At 49.7% G+C, this 18,630-nt stretch overlaps 1 protein-coding gene across 1 annotated transcript in view; it reads right to left on the reverse strand.

Moving 5' to 3' along the window:
• Nucleotides 1–18,630, reverse strand: part of LOC132407114 (lysosomal protective protein-like) — a 73,393-nt gene that overhangs the window by 39,579 nt on the left and 15,184 nt on the right. Inside the window, exon 4 of the mRNA XM_059993408.1 lies at nucleotides 3,523–3,614. Coding sequence (XP_059849391.1) covers nucleotides 3,523–3,614 — 92 coding nt within the window. The remainder of the gene's footprint in view (nucleotides 1–3,522; nucleotides 3,615–18,630) is intronic.

The following is an 18,630-nucleotide window of genomic DNA, read 5'->3' on the forward strand; positions in this document are numbered from 1 at the left end:
GCTGTGTGGAACGAGCTTCCAGTAGAAGTGGGAGAGGCAGGTTCGGTATTGTCATTTAAAGTAAAATTGGATAGGTATACGGACAGGAAAGGAATGGAGGGTTAGGGGCTGAATGGGACTAGGTGAGTGTAAGCATTCGGCACGGACTAGAAGGGCCGAGATGGCCTGTTTCCATGCTGTAATTGTTATATGGTTCTATCTTCTTAAAAACATTAAGATTGATAAATCCCCAGGGCCGGATATGATACACCCCAGGTTGTTGTGGGAATTGAGAGAAGAAATCGCAGGAGCATTAGCTATGATCTTTGAATCCTCTTTGGCTGCAGAGGAAGTGCCGGAGGACTGGAGAATGGTAAGTGTAGTTCCCTTGTTTAAAAAAGGTAACAGGGAGAAACCTGGGAACTGTAGACCGGTGAGTCTTACGTCAGTGGTATGCAAACTACTGGAAAGGATTCTTAAGGATAGGATCTATGAGCATTTGGAGAAGTACAGTCTACTCATGGATAGTCAACATGGCTTTGTGAAGGGAAGATCGTGCCTCACGAGCCTGATTGAGTTTTTTGAGGACGTAACAAAAGAGATTGATGAGGGTAGGGCAGTGGATGTGGTCTACATGGACTTTAGCAAAGCATTTGACAAGGTCCCTCACCAGACACTCATCGAGAAAGTCATGAGGCATGGGAGAAGTGGAACCTTGGCTGTTTGTATAAAAAATTGTCTTAAAGGAAGAAAGCAGAGGGTAGTAGCGGAAGGAAAGTATTCTGCCTGGAGGTCGGTGACTAGTGGAGTGCTGCAGGGATCTGTCCTGGGACCCCTGGTCTTTGTGACTTTTATAAATGACCTGGATGTAGAGGTGGAAGGATGGGTGAGTAACTTTGCGGATGACACGAAGATTGGAGGAGTTGTAGATGGAGCTGTAGGTTGTTGAAGGTTACAAGAGGATATAAACAGGCTGCAGAGTTGGGCAGAAAAGTGGCAGATGGAGTTCAATCCGGATAAGTGTGAGGTGATGCATTTTGGAAGGACAAACCAGAAGACTGAGTACAGGATTAATGGTCAGTTACTTAAGAGTGTGGATGAACAAAGGGATCTTGGGGTTCAAATCCATACGTCCCTCAAGGTTGCTGCGCAGGTTGATAGGGTAGTTAAGGAGGCCTATGGGATACTAGGCTTCATTAACAGGGGGATTGAGTTCAAGAGTAGAGAGTTCATGTTGCAACTCTACAAATCTCTGGTGAGACCGCACTTAAAGAGTATTGTGTTCAATTCTGGTCACCTCATTATAGGAAGGATGTGGAAGCTATGGAGAGGGTGCAGAGGAGATTTACCAGGATGTTGCCTGGATTGAAGAACAAGTCATATGAAGCAAGGTTAGCAGAGCTGGGACTTTTCTCTTCGGAGTGTAGAAGAATGAGAGGGGACTTGATAGAAGTCTACAAGATTATGAGAGGCATAGATAGGGTGGATAGTCAGTACCTGTTTCCCAGGGCACCAATAGCAAACACCAGAGGGGATATGTACAAAATTAAGGGAAGGAAGTTTAGGGGAGACATCAGGGGTAAGTTTTTTACACAGAGGGTTGTGAGTGCCTGGAATGACTTGCCAGGGATGGTGGTGGAGGCTAAAACATTAGGGATATTTAAGAGCCTCTTGGACAGACACATCGATGAAAGAAAAATGGAGGGTTATGGGGTAGTGTGGGTTTAGTACTTTTTTTTTAAGGATTATACGGGTCGGCACAACATGGAGGGCTGAAGGGCCTGTACTGTGCTGTAGTGTTCTATGGTTCGATGGTAAGAGTGAGCCATGGTCCAGATCCTGCAGCATTTGGGTCCCTGACATCCCTCTTCTCTTGTTATTCCCACCACAGCTGTGGATCCCCAGTGGTCAGACCAAGATAGGACCCTATGTCAAGCCACTCGATGTCAGAGCCCCACCTCTTTGTCAACCACTAATTTACTCCCAACATAGAAACCGGAGGTGCTACCATAGCCACAAGGCGCAGAAATCCTCTTCTCGCTCCAGGTGGTGGAGAATCGGCTGCCCTCCAGCAGCTGGTACTCAGATCCCAGCCTCGGGCGCAGAGAAGTGAATTCCATCTGCACAAGCATGACCCTCTCACACGGAGGTGTACAGTGTGGCCAAGGAGGTCTATACAGGAACCATCTAGACCATTTTGAGAAGGCATCAGAGTAAGGATGAAGAGTCAAAGGAGGCTACTGGCTCTTCTAACTTCCTTGCCAATGCTGGGTCACGCTGGGCACCACAGCAGTCCTCTTCTTAAAGGGTACAGTTGAAATATCTGGTAAACAGCAGGCAGGAGGGGCATGCAGGTAGAGGGACCAGTGAGGCAGCACTACCCTCAACATCCATCATCCTGTCCACTCATGTATTTCTCTCTGTCTCCCTCTGACCTCCAGGTTAAGCAAGTTCCCAGTACAAGGCTCGATGTTGTCAGAAGCCTGCTTTGAGGTGTTTGCTTTTCTTCATTGCCTTCTTGCCCCACGATGCCTGCTTCCTGTCCCTCCCCAGACCCACGCAGTCTCAGATTCCTTAGGGGTAGCACAGTGGTGCCACAGGTGGAACAGGAGTAAGTGCCCCACTTCCCCGCGCATATGGCACTGTGGGTGTTCAGAGCTCCAGTACATTGGTAGTGTATCCCTTTGTGCCGGACAGTAAACCAACCTTCAATGTCCTCTTCCCACGACAGATGAATAAACCTCTAGCACCAGAAAGAGATGGTGGTGATCTCTGATCTTACTTGTCCCGTCAGGCACCAGAAATTCCAATGCCAGGAAAGGTCCTATCCGTCTCGAAGAATTCCCAGGCCACAAAAGGTCAAGATGTCCAAAATGCTGCTTCACCCCCACTGACCAAGAAATACAATGAGGTGGTGTTGTCCCACTGTTACCATGGGAACAACTTTCTTTCTGAGTGAAAGAGCTAGCTGGCAAGTTGCCAGTGGCCCCAGCAAGAATCTATGCAGTTAACGGCCGCCAACAGACCCAATCGAGGCAGAACTCTCCACACTAAAACAACCACTCAGTAAGATGTGGACGAGACCCCCCCATTTATCTGGCAAATGTCATCCAGTCGCTTTCCTCGATTTTTCCGAGCTCAGTCAGACCAGCTCCACACTGTGTCCAGCCTCAGGAATGTGTGCTGGGACAGCGCAGGTTACACAACATGAAGCCCCCTCTACACTGTCCTCTCACACAATCCCAAGGTCAGATACGGAGAGAAGCTCCCTCTACACTGTCCCGTCACACAATCCCAAGGTCAGATACGGAGAGAAGCTCCCTCTACACTGTTCCGTCACACAATCCCAAGGTCAGATACAGTGAGCTGTTTATGCTGGATTTGTTATCACCTTCGAGGTGCAGTTGGAATAAGAGATCATCCTGGAATGGGATCACATTGAACAGCGCTGTCTTGCCTCTGGCACTAAATGCTGGGAGACTGCGGGCATTCCCTAGATACCGATCAGTCAGACTGGTATTATTCCTCAAATACGATACCTACTCTTCTCCGAGGAGTCCATGGTAATACGCGAAGTAAACCAGCGACTGGTCGTTGTAATACAGACTGCTCAGTCCATTGCCAACAGCAAACCCCTGAAACAAAGAAAACAACTTCAGCATTGTGTTGATGAATACAGCCCGTGTTGTGTTCAGAGAGAATAAGCCTTCGTGAACAACTGGCTCACGTTGCATTCACACTGTAACTCAGAGAATAACAGCCTCCATCTGAAATGGGCTCCTGTCATGTTGTTTTCACACTGTAACTCAGAGAATAACAGCCTCCGTGTGAAATGGGCTCGTGTCGTGTTGTTTTCACACTGTAACTCAGAGAATAACAGCCTCCGTGTGAAATGGGCTCGTGTCGTGTTGTTTTCACACTGTAACTCAGACAATAACAGCCTCCGTGTGAAATGGGCTCGTGTCGTGTTGCGTTCACACTGTAACTCAGAGAATAACAGCCTCCGTGTGAAACGGGCTCGTGTCGTGTTGCGTTCACACTGTAACTCCGTGAATAACAGCCTCCGTGTGAAATGGGACACAAATCAACAATCAGGAAGGTGAAAAGAACTCTTCACCATCCCCAGGTGTGTTACCATCACCCATCTCTGACAACCCAGTACAGGTGTGTTACCTTCACCCATCTCTGACAACCCAGTACAGGTGTGTTACCTTCACCCATCTCTGACAACCCAGTACAGGTGTGTTACCTTCACCCATCTCTGACAACCCACACAGGTGTGTTACCTTCACCCATCTCTGACAACCCAGTACAGGTGTGTTACCTTCACCCATCTCTGACAACCCAGTACAGGTGTGTTACCTTCACCCATCTCTGACAACCCAGTACAGGTGTGTTACCTTCACCCATCTCTGACAACCCAGTACAGCTGTGTTACCTTCACCCATCTCTGACAACCCAGTACAGGTGTGTTACCTTCACCCATCTCTGACAACCCAGTACAGGTGTGTTACCTTCACCCATCTCTGACAACTCAGTACAGGTGTGTTACCTTCACCCATCTCTGACAACCCAGTACAGGTGTGTTACCTTCACCCATCTCTGACAACTCAGTACAGGTGTGTTACCTTCACCCATCTCTGACAACCCAGTACAGGTGCGTTACCTTCACCCATCTCCGACTACCCAGTACAGGTGTGTTACCTTCAACCATCTCTGACAGTTCAGTACAGCTGTGTTACCTTCACCCATCTCTGACAACCCAGTACAGGTGTGTTACCTTCACCCATCCCTGACAACCCAGTACAGTTGTGTTACCTTCACCCATCTCTGACAACTCAGTACAGGTGTGTTACCTTCACCCATCTCTGACAACCCACACAGGTGTGTTACCTTCAACCATCTCTGACAGTTCAGTACAGGTGTGTTACCTTCACCCATCTCTGACAACCCACACAGGTGTGTTACCTTCAACCATCTCTGACAGTTCAGTACAGGTGTGTTACCTTCACCCATCTCTGACAACCCACACAGGTGTGTTACCTTCACCCATCTCTGACAACCCAGTACAGGTGCGTTACCTTCACCCATCTCTGACAACCCAGTACAGGTGTGTTACCTTCACCCATCTCTGACAACCCAGTACAGGTGTGTTACCTTCACCCATCCCTGACAACCCAGTACAGGTGTGTTACCTTCACCCATCTCTGACAACCCAGTACAGGAGTGTTACCTTCACCCATCTCTGACAACCCACACAGGTGTGTTACCTTCACCCATCTCTGACAACCCAGTACAGGTGCGTTACCTTCACCCATCTCTGACAACCCAGTACAGGTGTGTTACCTTCACCCATCTCTGACAACCCAGTACAGGTGTGTTACCTTCACCCATCCCTGACAACCCAGTACAGGTGTGTTACCTTCACCCATCTCTGACAACCCAGTACAGGAGTGTTACCTTCACCCATCTCTGACAACCCAGTACAGGTGTGTTACCTTCACCCATCTCTGACAACCCAGTACAGGTGCGTTACCTTCACCCATCTCTGACAACCCAGTACAGGTGTGTTACCTTCACCCATCTCTGACAACCCAGTACAGGTGTGTTACCTTCACCCATCCCTGACAACCCAGTACAGGTGTGTTACCTTCACCCATCTCTGACAACCCAGTACAGGAGTGTTACCTTCACCCATCTCTGACAACCCAGTACAGGTGTGTTACCTTCACCCATCTCTGACAAACCAGTACAGGTGTGTTACCTTCACCCATCTCTGACAACCCAGTACAGGTGTGTTACCTTCACCCATCTCTGACAACCCAGTACAGGTGTGTTACCTTCACCCATCTCTGACAACCCAGTACAGGAGTGTTACCTTCACCCATCTCTGACAACCCAGTACAGGTGTGTTACCTTCACCCATCTCTGACAACCCAGTACAGGTGCGTTACCTTCACCCATCTCTGACAACCCAGTACAGGTGTGTTACCTTCACCCATCTCTGACAACCCAGTACAGGTGTGTTACCTTCACCCATCCCTGACAACCCAGTACAGGTGTGTTACCTTCACCCATCTCTGACAACCCAGTACAGGAGTGTTACCTTCACCCATCTCTGACAAACCAGTACAGGTGTGTTACCTTCACCCATCTCTGACAAACCAGTACAGGTGTGTTACCTTCACCCATCTCTGACAACCCAGTACAGGTGTGTTACCTTCACCCATCTCTGACAACCCAGTACAGGTGTGTTACCTTCACCCATCTCTGACAACCCAGTACAGGTGTGTTACCTTCACCCATCTCTGACAACCCAGTACAGGTGTGTTACCTTCACCCATCTCTGACAACCCAGTACAGGTGTGTTACCTTCACCCATCTCTGACAACCCAGTACAGGTGTGTTACCTTCACCCATCTCTGACAACCCAGTACAGGTGTGTTACCTTCACCCATCTCTGACAACCCAGTACAGGTGTGTTACCTTCACCCATCTCTGACAACCCAGTACAGGTGTGTTACCTTCACCCATCTCTGACAACCCAGTACAGGTGCGTTACCTTCACCCATCTCTGACAACTCAGTACAGGTGTGTTACCTTCACCCATCTCTGACAACCCAGTACAGGTGTGTTACCTTCACCCATCTCTGACAACCCAGTACAGGTGCGTTACCTTCACCCATCTCTGACAACCCAGTACAGGTGCATTACCTTCACCCATCTCTGACAACCCAGTACAGGTGCGTTACCTTCACCCATCTCTGACAACTCAGTACAGGTGCGTTACCTTCACCCATCTCAGACAACCCAGTACAGGTGCGTTACCTTCACCCATCTCTGACAACCCAGTACAGGTGCATTACCTTCACCCATCTCTGACAACCCACACAGGTGTGTTACCTTCACCCATCCCTGACACCCCACACAGGTGTGTTACCTTCAACCATCTCTGACAGTTCAGTACAGGTGTGTTACCTTCACCTATCTCTGACAACCCAGTACAGGTGTGTTACCTTCACCCATCCATGACAACCCACACAGGTGTGTTACCTTCACCCATCCCTGACAACCCAGTACAGGTGTGTTACCTTCACCCATCTCTGACAACCCAGTACAGGTGTGTTACCTTCACCCATCAATGACAACCCAGTACAGGTGTGTTACCTTCACCAACCTCTGACAACCCAGTACAGCAGTGTTACCTTCACCCATCTCTGACAACCCAGTACAGGTGTGTTACCTTCACCCATCTCTGACAACCCAGTACAGTTGTGTTACCTTCACCCATCTCTGACAACCCAGTACAGGTGTGTTACCTTCACCCATCTCTGACAACCCAGTACAGTTGTGTTACCTTCACCCATCTCTGACAACCCAGTACAGGTGTGTTACCTTCACCCATCTCTGACAACCCAGTACAGGTGCATTACCTTCACCCATCTCTGACAACCCAGTACAGGTGCGTTACCTTCACCCATCTCTGACAACTCAGTACAGGTGCGTTACCTTCACCCATCTCAGACAACCCAGTACAGGTGTGTTACCTTCACCCATCCATGACAACCCACACAGGTGTGTTACCTTCACCCATCCCTGACAACCCAGTACAGGTGTGTTACCTTCACCCATCTCTGACAACCCAGTACAGGTGTGTTACCTTCACCCATCTCTGACAACCCAGTACAGGTGTGTTACCTTCACCCATCTCTGACAACCCAGTACAGGTGCGTTACCTTCACCCATCTCTGACAACCCAGTACAGGTGCATTACCTTCACCCATCTCTGACAACCCAGTACAGGTGCGTTACCTTCACCCATCTCTGACAACTCAGTACAGGTGCGTTACCTTCACCCATCTCAGACAACCCAGTACAGGTGCGTTACCTTCACCCATCTCTGACAACCCAGTACAGGTGCATTACCTTCACCCATCTCTGACAACCCACACAGGTGTGTTACCTTCACCCATCCCTGACACCCCACACAGGTGTGTTACCTTCAACCATCTCTGACAGTTCAGTACAGGTGTGTTACCTTCACCTATCTCTGACAACCCAGTACAGGTGTGTTACCTTCACCCATCCATGACAACCCACACAGGTGTGTTACCTTCACCCATCCCTGACAACCCAGTACAGGTGTGTTACCTTCACCCATCTCTGACAACCCAGTACAGGTGTGTTACCTTCACCCATCAATGACAACCCAGTACAGGTGTGTTACCTTCACCAACCTCTGACAACCCAGTACAGCAGTGTTACCTTCACCCATCTCTGACAACCCAGTACAGGTGTGTTACCTTCACCCATCTCTGACAACCCAGTACAGTTGTGGTTACCTTCACCCATCTCTGACAACCCAGTACAGGTGTGTTACCTTCACCCATCTCTGACAACCCAGTACAGTTGTGTTACCTTCACCCATCTCTGACAACCCAGTACAGGTGTGTTACCTTCACCCATCTCTGACAACCCAGTACAGGTGCATTACCTTCACCCATCTCTGACAACCCAGTACAGGTGCGTTACCTTCACCCATCTCTGACAACTCAGTACAGGTGCGTTACCTTCACCCATCTCAGACAACCCAGTACAGGTGTGTTACCTTCACCCATCCATGACAACCCACACAGGTGTGTTACCTTCACCCATCCCTGACAACCCAGTACAGGTGTGTTACCTTCACCCATCTCTGACAACCCAGTACAGGTGTGTTACCTTCACCCATCAATGACAACCCAGTACAGGTGTGTTACCTTCACCAACCTCTGACAACCCAGTACAGCAGTGTTACCTTCACCCATCTCTGACAACCCAGTACAGGTGTGTTACCTTCACCCATCTCTGACAACCAGTACAGTTGTGTTACCTTCACCCATCTCTGACAACCCAGTACAGGTGTGTTACCTTCACCCATCTCTGACAACCCAGTACAGTTGTGTTACCTTCACCCATCTCTGACAACCCAGTACAGGTGTGTTACCTTCACCCATCTCCGACTACCCAGTACAGGTGTGTTACCTTCAACCATCTCTGACAGTTCAGTACAGCTGTGTTACCTTCACCCATCTCTGACAACCCAGTACAGGTGTGTTACCTTCACCCATCCCTGACAACCCAGTACAGGTGCGTTACCTTCACCCATCTCTGACAACCAGTACAGGTGTGTTACCTTCACCCATCTCTGACAACCCAGTACAGGTGTGTTACATTCATCCACCTCTGACAACCACAACAGGTCTGTTACCTTCACCCATCTCTGACAACCCAGTACAGGTGCGTTACCTTCACCCATCTCTGACAACCCAGTACAGGTGCGTTACCTTCACCCATCTCTGACAACCCACACAGGTGTGTTACCTTCACCCATCTCTGACAACCCAGTACAGGTGCGTTACCTTCACCCATCCCTGACAACCCAGTACAGTTGTGTTACCTTCACCCATCTCTGACAAACCAGTACAGGTGTGTTACCTTCACCCATCTCTGACAAACCAGTACAGGTGTGTTACCTTCACCCATCTCTGACAACCCAGTACAGGTGTGTTACCTTCACCCATCTCTGACAACCCAGTACAGGTGTGTTACCTTCACCCATCCCTGACAACCCAGTACAGTTGTGTTACCTTCACCCATCTCTGACAACCCAGTACAGGTGTGTTACCTTCACCCATCTCTGACAACCCAGTACAGGTGTGTTACCTTCACCCATCTCTGACAACCCAGTACAGGTGTGTTACATTCATCCACCTCTGACAACCCACACAGGTGTGTTACCTTCACCCATCTCTGACAACTCAGTACAGGTGCGTTACCTTCACCCATCTCTGACAAACCAGTACAGGTGTGTTACCTTCACCCATCCCTGCCAACCCAGTACAGTTGTGTTACCTTCACCCATCTCTGACAACCCAGTACAGGTGTGTTACCTTCACCCATCCCTGACAACCCACACAGGTGTGTTACCTTCACCCATCCCTGACAACCCAGTACAGGTGTGTTACCTTCACCCATCTCTGACAACTCAGTACAGCTGTGTTACCTTCACCCATCTCTGACAAACCAGTACAGGTGTGTTACCTTCACCCATCTCTGACAACCCAGTACAGGTGTGTTACCTTCACCCATCCCTGCCAACCCAGTACAGTTGTGTTACCTTCACCCATCTCTGACAACCCAGTACAGGTGTGTTACCTTCACCCATCTCTGACAACCCACACAGGTGTGTTACCTTCACCCATCTCTGACAACCCACACAGGTGTGTTACCTTCACCCATCTCTGACAACCCAGTACAGGTGTGTTACCTTCACCCATCCCTGACAACCCAGTACAGGTGTGTTACCTTCACCCATCCCTGACAACCCAGTACAGGTGTGTTACCTTCACCCATCTCTGACAACCCAGTACAGGTGTGTTACCTTCACCCATCAATGACAACCCAGTACAGGTGTGTTACCTTCACCAACCTCTGACAACCCAGTACAGCAGTGTTACCTTCACCCATCTCTGACAACCCAGTACAGTTGTGTTACCTTCACCCATCTCTGACAACCCAGTACAGGTGTGTTACCTTCACCCATCTCTGACAACCCAGTACAGTTGTGTTACCTTCACCCATCTCTGACAACCCAGTACAGGTGTGTTACCTTCACCCATCTCTGACAACCCAGTACAGGTGTGTTACCTTCACCCATCTCTGACAACCCAGTACAGGTGTGTTACATTCATCCACCTCTGACAACCCACACAGGTGTGTTACCTTCACCCATCTCTGACAACCCAGTACAGGTGCGTTACCTTCACCCATCTCTGACAACCCAGTACAGGTGCGTTACCTTCACCCATCTCTGACAACCCACACAGGTGTGTTACCTTCAACCATCTCTGACAGTTCAGTACAGGTGTGTTACCTTCACCCATCTCTGACAACCCACACAGGTGTGTTACCTTCTCCCATGTCTGACAACCCAGTACAGGTGTGTTACCTTCACCCATCTCTGACAACCCAGTACAGGTGTGTTACCTTCACCCATCTCTGACTACCCAGTACAGGTGTGTTACCTTCACCCATCTCTGACAACCCAGTACAGGTGTGTTACCTTCACCCATCTCTGACAACCCAGTACAGGTGTGTTACCTTCACCCATCTCTGACAACCCAGTACAGGTGTGTTACCTTCACCCATCTCTGACAACCCAGTACAGGTGTGTTACCTTCACCCATCTCTGACAACCCAGTACAGGTGTGTTACCTTCACCCATCTCTGACAACCCAGTACAGGTGCGTTACCTTCACCCATCTCTGACAACCCACTACAGGTGCGTTACCTTCACCCATCTCTGACAACCCACACAGGTGTGTTACCTTCAACCATCTCTGACAGTTCAGTACAGGTGTGTTACCTTCACCCATCTCTGACAACCCACACAGGTGTGTTACCTTCATCCACCTCTGACAACCCACACAGGTGTGTTACCTTCACCCATCTCTGACAACCCAGTACAGGTGCGTTACCTTCACCCATCTCTGACAACCCACACAGGTGTGTTACCTTCACCCATCCCTGACAACCCACACAGGTGTGTTACCTTCACCCATCCCTGACAGTTCAGTACAGGTGTGTTACCTTCACCCATCTCTGACAACCCAGTACAGGTGTGTTACCTTCACCCATCTCCGACAACCCACACAGGTGTGTTACCTTCACCCATCTCCGACAACCCACACAGGTGTGTTACCTTCACCCATCTCTGACAACCCAGTACAGGTGCGTTACCTTCACCCATCTCTGACAACCCAGTACAGGTGCGTTACCTTCACCCATCTCTGACAACTCAGTACAGGTGCGTTACCTTCACCCATCTCTGACAACCCAGTACATGTGCGTTACCTTCACCTATCTCTGACAACCCAGTACAGGTGCGTTACCTTCACCCATCTCTGACAACCCAGTACAGGTGCGTTACCTTCACCCATCTCTGACAACCCACACAGGTGTGTTACCTTCACCCATCCCTGACACCCCACACAGGTGTGTTACCTTCACCCATCTCTTGCAACTCAGTACAGGTGTGTTACCTTCACCCATCTCTGACAACCCACACAGGTGTGTTACCTTCACCCATCCCTGACAACCCAGTACAGGTGTGTTACCTTCACCCATCTCTGACAACCCAGTACAGGTGTGTTACCTTCACCCATCCCTGACAACCCAGTACAGGTGTGTTACCTTCACCCATCTCTGACTACCCAGTACAGGTGTGTTACCTTCACCCATCTCTGACAACCCAGTACAGTTGTGTTACCTTCACCCATCTCTGACAACCCAGTACAGGTGTGTTACCTTCACCCATCTCTGACAACCCAGTACAGGTGTGTTACCTTCACCCATCCCTGACAACCCAGTACAGGTGTGTTACCTTCACCCATCTCTGACAACCCAGTACAGGTGTGTTACCTTCACCCATCTCTGACAACCCAGTACAGGTGTGTTACCTTCACCCATCTCTGACAACCCAGTACAGTTGTGTTACCTTCACCCATCTCTGACAACCCAGTACAGGTGTGTTACCTTCACCCATCTCCGACAACCCAGTACAGTTGTGTTACCTTCACCCATCTCCGACAACCCAGTACAGGTGTGTTACCTTCACCCATCTCCGACAACCCAGTACAGGTGTGTTATCTTCACCCATCCCTGACAACCCAGTACAGTTGTGTTACCTTCACCCATCCCTGACAACCCAGTACAGGTGTGTTACCTTCACCCATCTCTGACAACCCAGTACAGGTGTGTTACCTTCACCCATCCCTGACAACCCAGTACAGGTGTGTTACCTTCACCCATCTCTGACAACCCAGTACAGGTGTGTTACCTTCACCCATCTCTGACAAACCAGTACAGGTGTGTTAACTTCACCCATCTCTGACAACCCAGTACAGGTGTGTTACCTTCACCCATCTCTGACAACCCAGTACAGGTGTGTTACCTTCACCCATCTCTGACAAACCAGTACAGGTGTGTTACCTTCACCCATCTCTGACAACTCAGTACAGCTGTGTTACCTTCACCCATCTCTGACAAACCAGTACAGGTGTGTTACCTTCACCCATCTCTGACAACCCAGTACAGGTGTGTTACCTTCACCCATCCCTGCCAACCCAGTACAGGTGTGTTACCTTCACCCATCTCTGACAACCCAGTACAGGTGTGTTACCTTCACCCATCTCTGACAACCCAGTACAGGTGTGTTACCTTCACCCATCTCTGACAAACCAGTACAGGTGTGTTACCTTCACCCATCTCTGACAACTCAGTACAGGTGTGTTACCTTCACCCATCCCTGCCAACCCAGTACAGGTGCATTACCTTCACCCATCTCTGACAACCCACACAGGTGTGTTACCATCACCCATCCCTGACACCCCACACAGGTGTGTTACCTTCAACCATCTCTGACAGTTCAGTACAGGTGTGTTACCTTCACCCATCTCTGACAACCCAGTACAGGTGTGTTACCTTCACCCATCTCTGACAAACCAGTACAGGTGTGTTACCTTCACCCATCCATGACAACCCACACAGGTGTGTTACCTTCACCCATCCCTGACAACCCAGTACAGGTGTGTTACCTTCACCCATCTCTGACAACCCAGTACAGGTGTGTTACCTTCACCCATCTCTGACAACCCAGTACAGGTGTGTTACCTTCACCCATCTCTGACAACCCAGTACAGGTGTGTTACCTTCACCCATCTCTGACAACCCAGTACAGGTGCGATACCTTCACCCATCTCTGACAACCCAGTACAGGTGTGTTACCTTCATCCAACTCTGACAACCCACACAGGTGTGTTACCTTCACCCATCTCTGACAACCCAGTACAGGTGCATTACCTTCACCCATCTCTGACAACGCACACAGGTGTGTTACCTTCAACCATCTCTGACAGTTCAGTATAGGTGTGTTACCTTCACCCATCTCTGACAACCCAGTACAGGTGTGTTACCTTCACCCATCCATGACAACCCACACAGGTGTGTTACCTTCACCCATCCCTGACAACCCAGTACAGGTGTGTTACCTTCACCCATCTCTGACAACCCAGTACAGGTGTGTTACCTTCACCCATCCCTGACAACCCACACAGGTGTGTTACCTTCACCCATCCCTGACAACCCAGTACAGGTGTGTTACCTTCACCAACCTCTGACAACCCAGTACAGCAGTGTTACCTTCACCCATCTCTGACAACCCAGTACAGGTGTGTTACCTTCACCCATCTCTGACAACCCAGTACAGGTGTGTTACCTTCACCCATCTCTGACAACCCAGTACAGGTGTGTTACCTTCATCCAACTCTGACAACCCACACAGGTGTGTTACCTTCACCCATCTCTGACAAACCAGTACAGGTGTGTTACCTTCACCCATCTCTGACAACCCAGTACAGTTGTGTTACCTTCACCCATCTCTGACAACCCAGTACAGTTGTGTTACCTTCACCCATCTCTGACAACCCAGTACAGGTGCGTTACCTTCACCCATCTCTGACAACCCAGTACAGGTGTGTTACCTTCACCCATCTCTGACAACCCACACAGGTGTGTTACCTTCTCCCATCTCTGACAACCCAGTACAGGTGTGTTACCTTCACCCATCTCTGACAACCCAGTACAGGTGTGTTACCTTCACCCATCTCTGACAACCCAGTACAGGTGTGTTACCTTCACCCATCTCTGACAACCCAGTACAGGTGTGTTACCTTCACCCATCTCTGACAACCCAGTACAGGTGTGTTACCTTCACCCATCTCTGACAACCCAGTACAGGTGTGTTACCTTCACCCATCCCTGACAACCCACACAGGTGTGTTACCTTCACCCATCTCTGACAACCCAGTACAGGTGTGTTACCTTCACCCATCTCTGACAACCCAGTACAGGTGTGTTACCTTCACCCATCTCCGACAACCCACACAGGTGTGTTACCTTCACCCATCTCTGACAACCCACACAGGTGTGTTACCATCACCCATCCCTGACACCCCACACAGGTGTGTTACCTTCAACCATCTCTGACAGTTCAGTACAGGTGTGTTACCTTCACCCATCTCTGACAACCCAGTACAGGTGTGTTACCTTCACCCATCTCTGACAACCCAGTACAGGTGTGTTACCTTCACCCATCCATGACAACCCACACAGGTGTGTTACCTTCACCCATCCCTGACAACCCAGTACAGGTGTGTTACCTTCACCCATCTCTGACAACCCAGTACAGGTGTGTTACCTTCACCCATCTCTGACAACCCAGTACAGGTGTGTTACCTTCACCCATCTCTGACAACCCAGTACAGGTGTGTTACCTTCACCCATCTCTGACAACCCAGTACAGGTGCGTTACCTTCACCCATCTCTGACAACCCAGTACAGGTGTGTTACCTTCATCCAACTCTGACAACCCACACAGGTGTGTTACCTTCACCCATCTCTGACAACCCAGTACAGGTGCATTACCTTCACCCATCTCTGACAACGCACACAGGTGTGTTACCTTCACCCATCTCTGACAACCCAGTACAGGTGTGTTACCTTCACCCATCCATGACAACCCACACAGGTGTGTTACCTTCACCCATCCCTGACAACCCAGTACAGGTGTGTTACCTTCACCCATCTCTGACAACCCAGTACAGGTGTGTTACCTTCACCCATCCCTGACAACCCACACAGGTGTGTTACCTTCACCCATCCCTGACAACCCACACAGGTGTGTTACCTTCACCCATCTCTGACAACCCACACAGGTGTGTTACCTTCACCCATCTCTGACAACCCAGTACAGGTGTGTTACCTTCACCCATCTCTGACAACCCAGTACAGGTGTGTTACCTTCACCCATCTCTGACAACCCAGTACAGGTGTGTTACCTTCATCCAACTCTGACAACCCACACAGGTGTGTTACCTTCACCCATCTCTGACAAACCAGTACAGGTGTGTTACCTTCACCCATCTCTGACAACCCAGTACAGTTGTGTTACCTTCACCCATCTCTGACAACCCAGTACAGTTGTGTTACCTTCACCCATCTCTGACAACCCAGTACAGGTGCGTTACCTTCACCCATCTCTGACAACCCAGTACAGGTGTGTTACCTTCACCCATCTCTGACAACCCACACAGGTGTGTTACCTTCTCCCATCTCTGACAACCCAGTACAGGTGTGTTACCTTCACCCATCTCTGACAACCCAGTACAGGTGTGTTACCTTCACCCATCTCTGACAACCCAGTACAGGTGTGTTACCTTCACCCATCTCTGACAACCCAGTACAGGTGTGTTACCTTCACCCATCTCTGACAACCCAGTACAGGTGTGTTACCTTCACCCATCTCTGACAACCCAGTACAGGTGTGTTACCTTCACCCATCCCTGACAACCCACACAGGTGTGTTACCTTCACCCATCTCTGACAACCCAGTACAGGTGTGTTACCTTCACCCATCTCTGACAACCCAGTACAGGTGTGTTACCTTCACCCATCTCCGACAACCCACACAGGTGTGTTACCTTCACCCATCTCTGACAACCCACACAGGTGTGTTACCTTCACCCATCTCTGACAACCCAGTACAGGTGCGTTACCTTCACCCATCTCTGACAACCCAGTACAGGTGTGTTACCTTCACCCATCTCTGACAACCCAGTACAGGTGTGTTACCTTCACCCATCTCTGACAACCCAGTACAGGTGTGTTACCTTCACCCATCTCTGACAACCCAGTACAGTTGTGTTACCTTCACCCATCTCTGACAACTCAGTACAGGTGCGTTACCTTCACCCATCTCTGACAACCCAGTACAGGTGCATTACCTTCACCCATCTCTGACAACCCACACAGGTGTGTTACCTTCACCCATCCCTGACACCCCACTCAGGTGTGTTACCTTCACCCATCTCTTGCAACTCAGTACAGGTGTGTTACCTTCACCCATCTCTGACAACCCACACAGGTGTGTTACCTTCACCCATCCCTGACAACCCAGTACAGGTGTGTTACCTTCACCCATCTCTGACAACCCAGTACAGGTGTGTTACCTTCACCCATCCCTGACAACCCAGTACAGGTGTGTTACCTTCACCCATCTCTGACTACCCAGTACAGGTGTGTTACCTTCACCCATCTCTGACAACCCAGTACAGTTGTGTTACCTTCACCCATCTCTGACAACCCAGTACAGGTGTGTTACCTTCACCCATCTCTGACAACCCAGTACAGGTGTGTTACCTTCACCCATCTCTGACAACCCAGTACAGGTGTGTTACCTTCACCCATCCCTGACAACCCAGTACAGGTGTGTTACCTTCACCCATCTCTGACAACCCAGTACAGGTGTGTTACCTTCACCCATCTCTGACAACCCAGTACAGGTGTGTTACCTTCACCCATCTCTGACAACCCAGTACAGTTGTGTTACCTTCACCCATCTCTGACAACCCAGTACAGGTGTGTTACCTTCACCCATCTCTGACAACCCAGTACAGTTGTGTTACCTTCACCCATCTCCGACAACCCAGTACAGGTGTGTTACCTTCACCCATCTCTGACAACCCAGTACAGGTGTGTTACCTTCACCCATCTCTGACTACCCAGTACAGGTGTGTTACCTTCACCCATCTCTGACTACCCAGTACAGGTGTGTTACCTTCCCCCCACCACTAGTTAACCTGGAATTGTATTCAACAAGACAGTGCCCTGAAAAGGTGGCAGTTATCACCAAGAACATCAGGATCCTGGACTTCCCATTCCTGCCATTGGGGATGAGGTACAGGAGCCTGCGGATGCACAGTCCATGCTTCAGGAACAGCTTCTTCCCCTCCGCTATCTGGGCCTGATCACCACCTGTTTGCTCTTTCTATTTGTCTTACTGATTTGTTTTTATAGTTTATACCAATTTTCTGACTTTGCACTTTCTACTGCTGCAACAGAACACATTTTACGTCATTGAAAGCAGTCATGATGAAGCTGATTCTGATTCTGACATTGTGAGACTCTGGGAAGAGGCCTGGGCTGTTGCTACCACTGATATAAGCCAAAAAAAGGTAATTTAAAGTGGTTCTAAAAAATCAGCATGTGACTGGGAGATTATGATGTCAGGACAGAACCTAAAGCAGCACCAGACAGGGTCAATCTCAGCACCCGGCCCACCTGATTGGAAGAGTTACTGACCATCCAAGACACTGAGCTACCCCCAATCCCCAGAATCCCCTGTCCCATGGCATTGGTTAGGAAGAAGCAGCTGAATTCTGAGTAATTTCTTCACTTTCACCTGGTTTCATCTGTATTGCCCTGGTTGAGATTGTTACTGCTAATGCTCTGGGATATTCCATTTAGTAGCTTTCTGTGTCCTGCTTGGGTTTCGGCTGAAGGTCAGGGGCTGTGACGGTCAGCTTAGGGATGCTGTGTCAGCCAATCATGCTGCTGGAAGTGGGGGAAGGTGCGAGGGAAAGCTGAGCAGAGGGAGATTTGTGATGGACACAGGTGGGGTCCGGGGTTTGTGAGAGGACGAGAGGGAAGGTGGCTGAGGAAGCCGTCTCTCTTGCACAAGGTGCTTTGTCTGGAGGAATGCCTCCAAGGAAG

Source organism: Hypanus sabinus, chromosome 17, assembly GCF_030144855.1.
Source record: "Hypanus sabinus isolate sHypSab1 chromosome 17, sHypSab1.hap1, whole genome shotgun sequence".
Classification (NCBI taxonomy): Eukaryota; Metazoa; Chordata; class Chondrichthyes; order Myliobatiformes; family Dasyatidae; genus Hypanus; species Hypanus sabinus.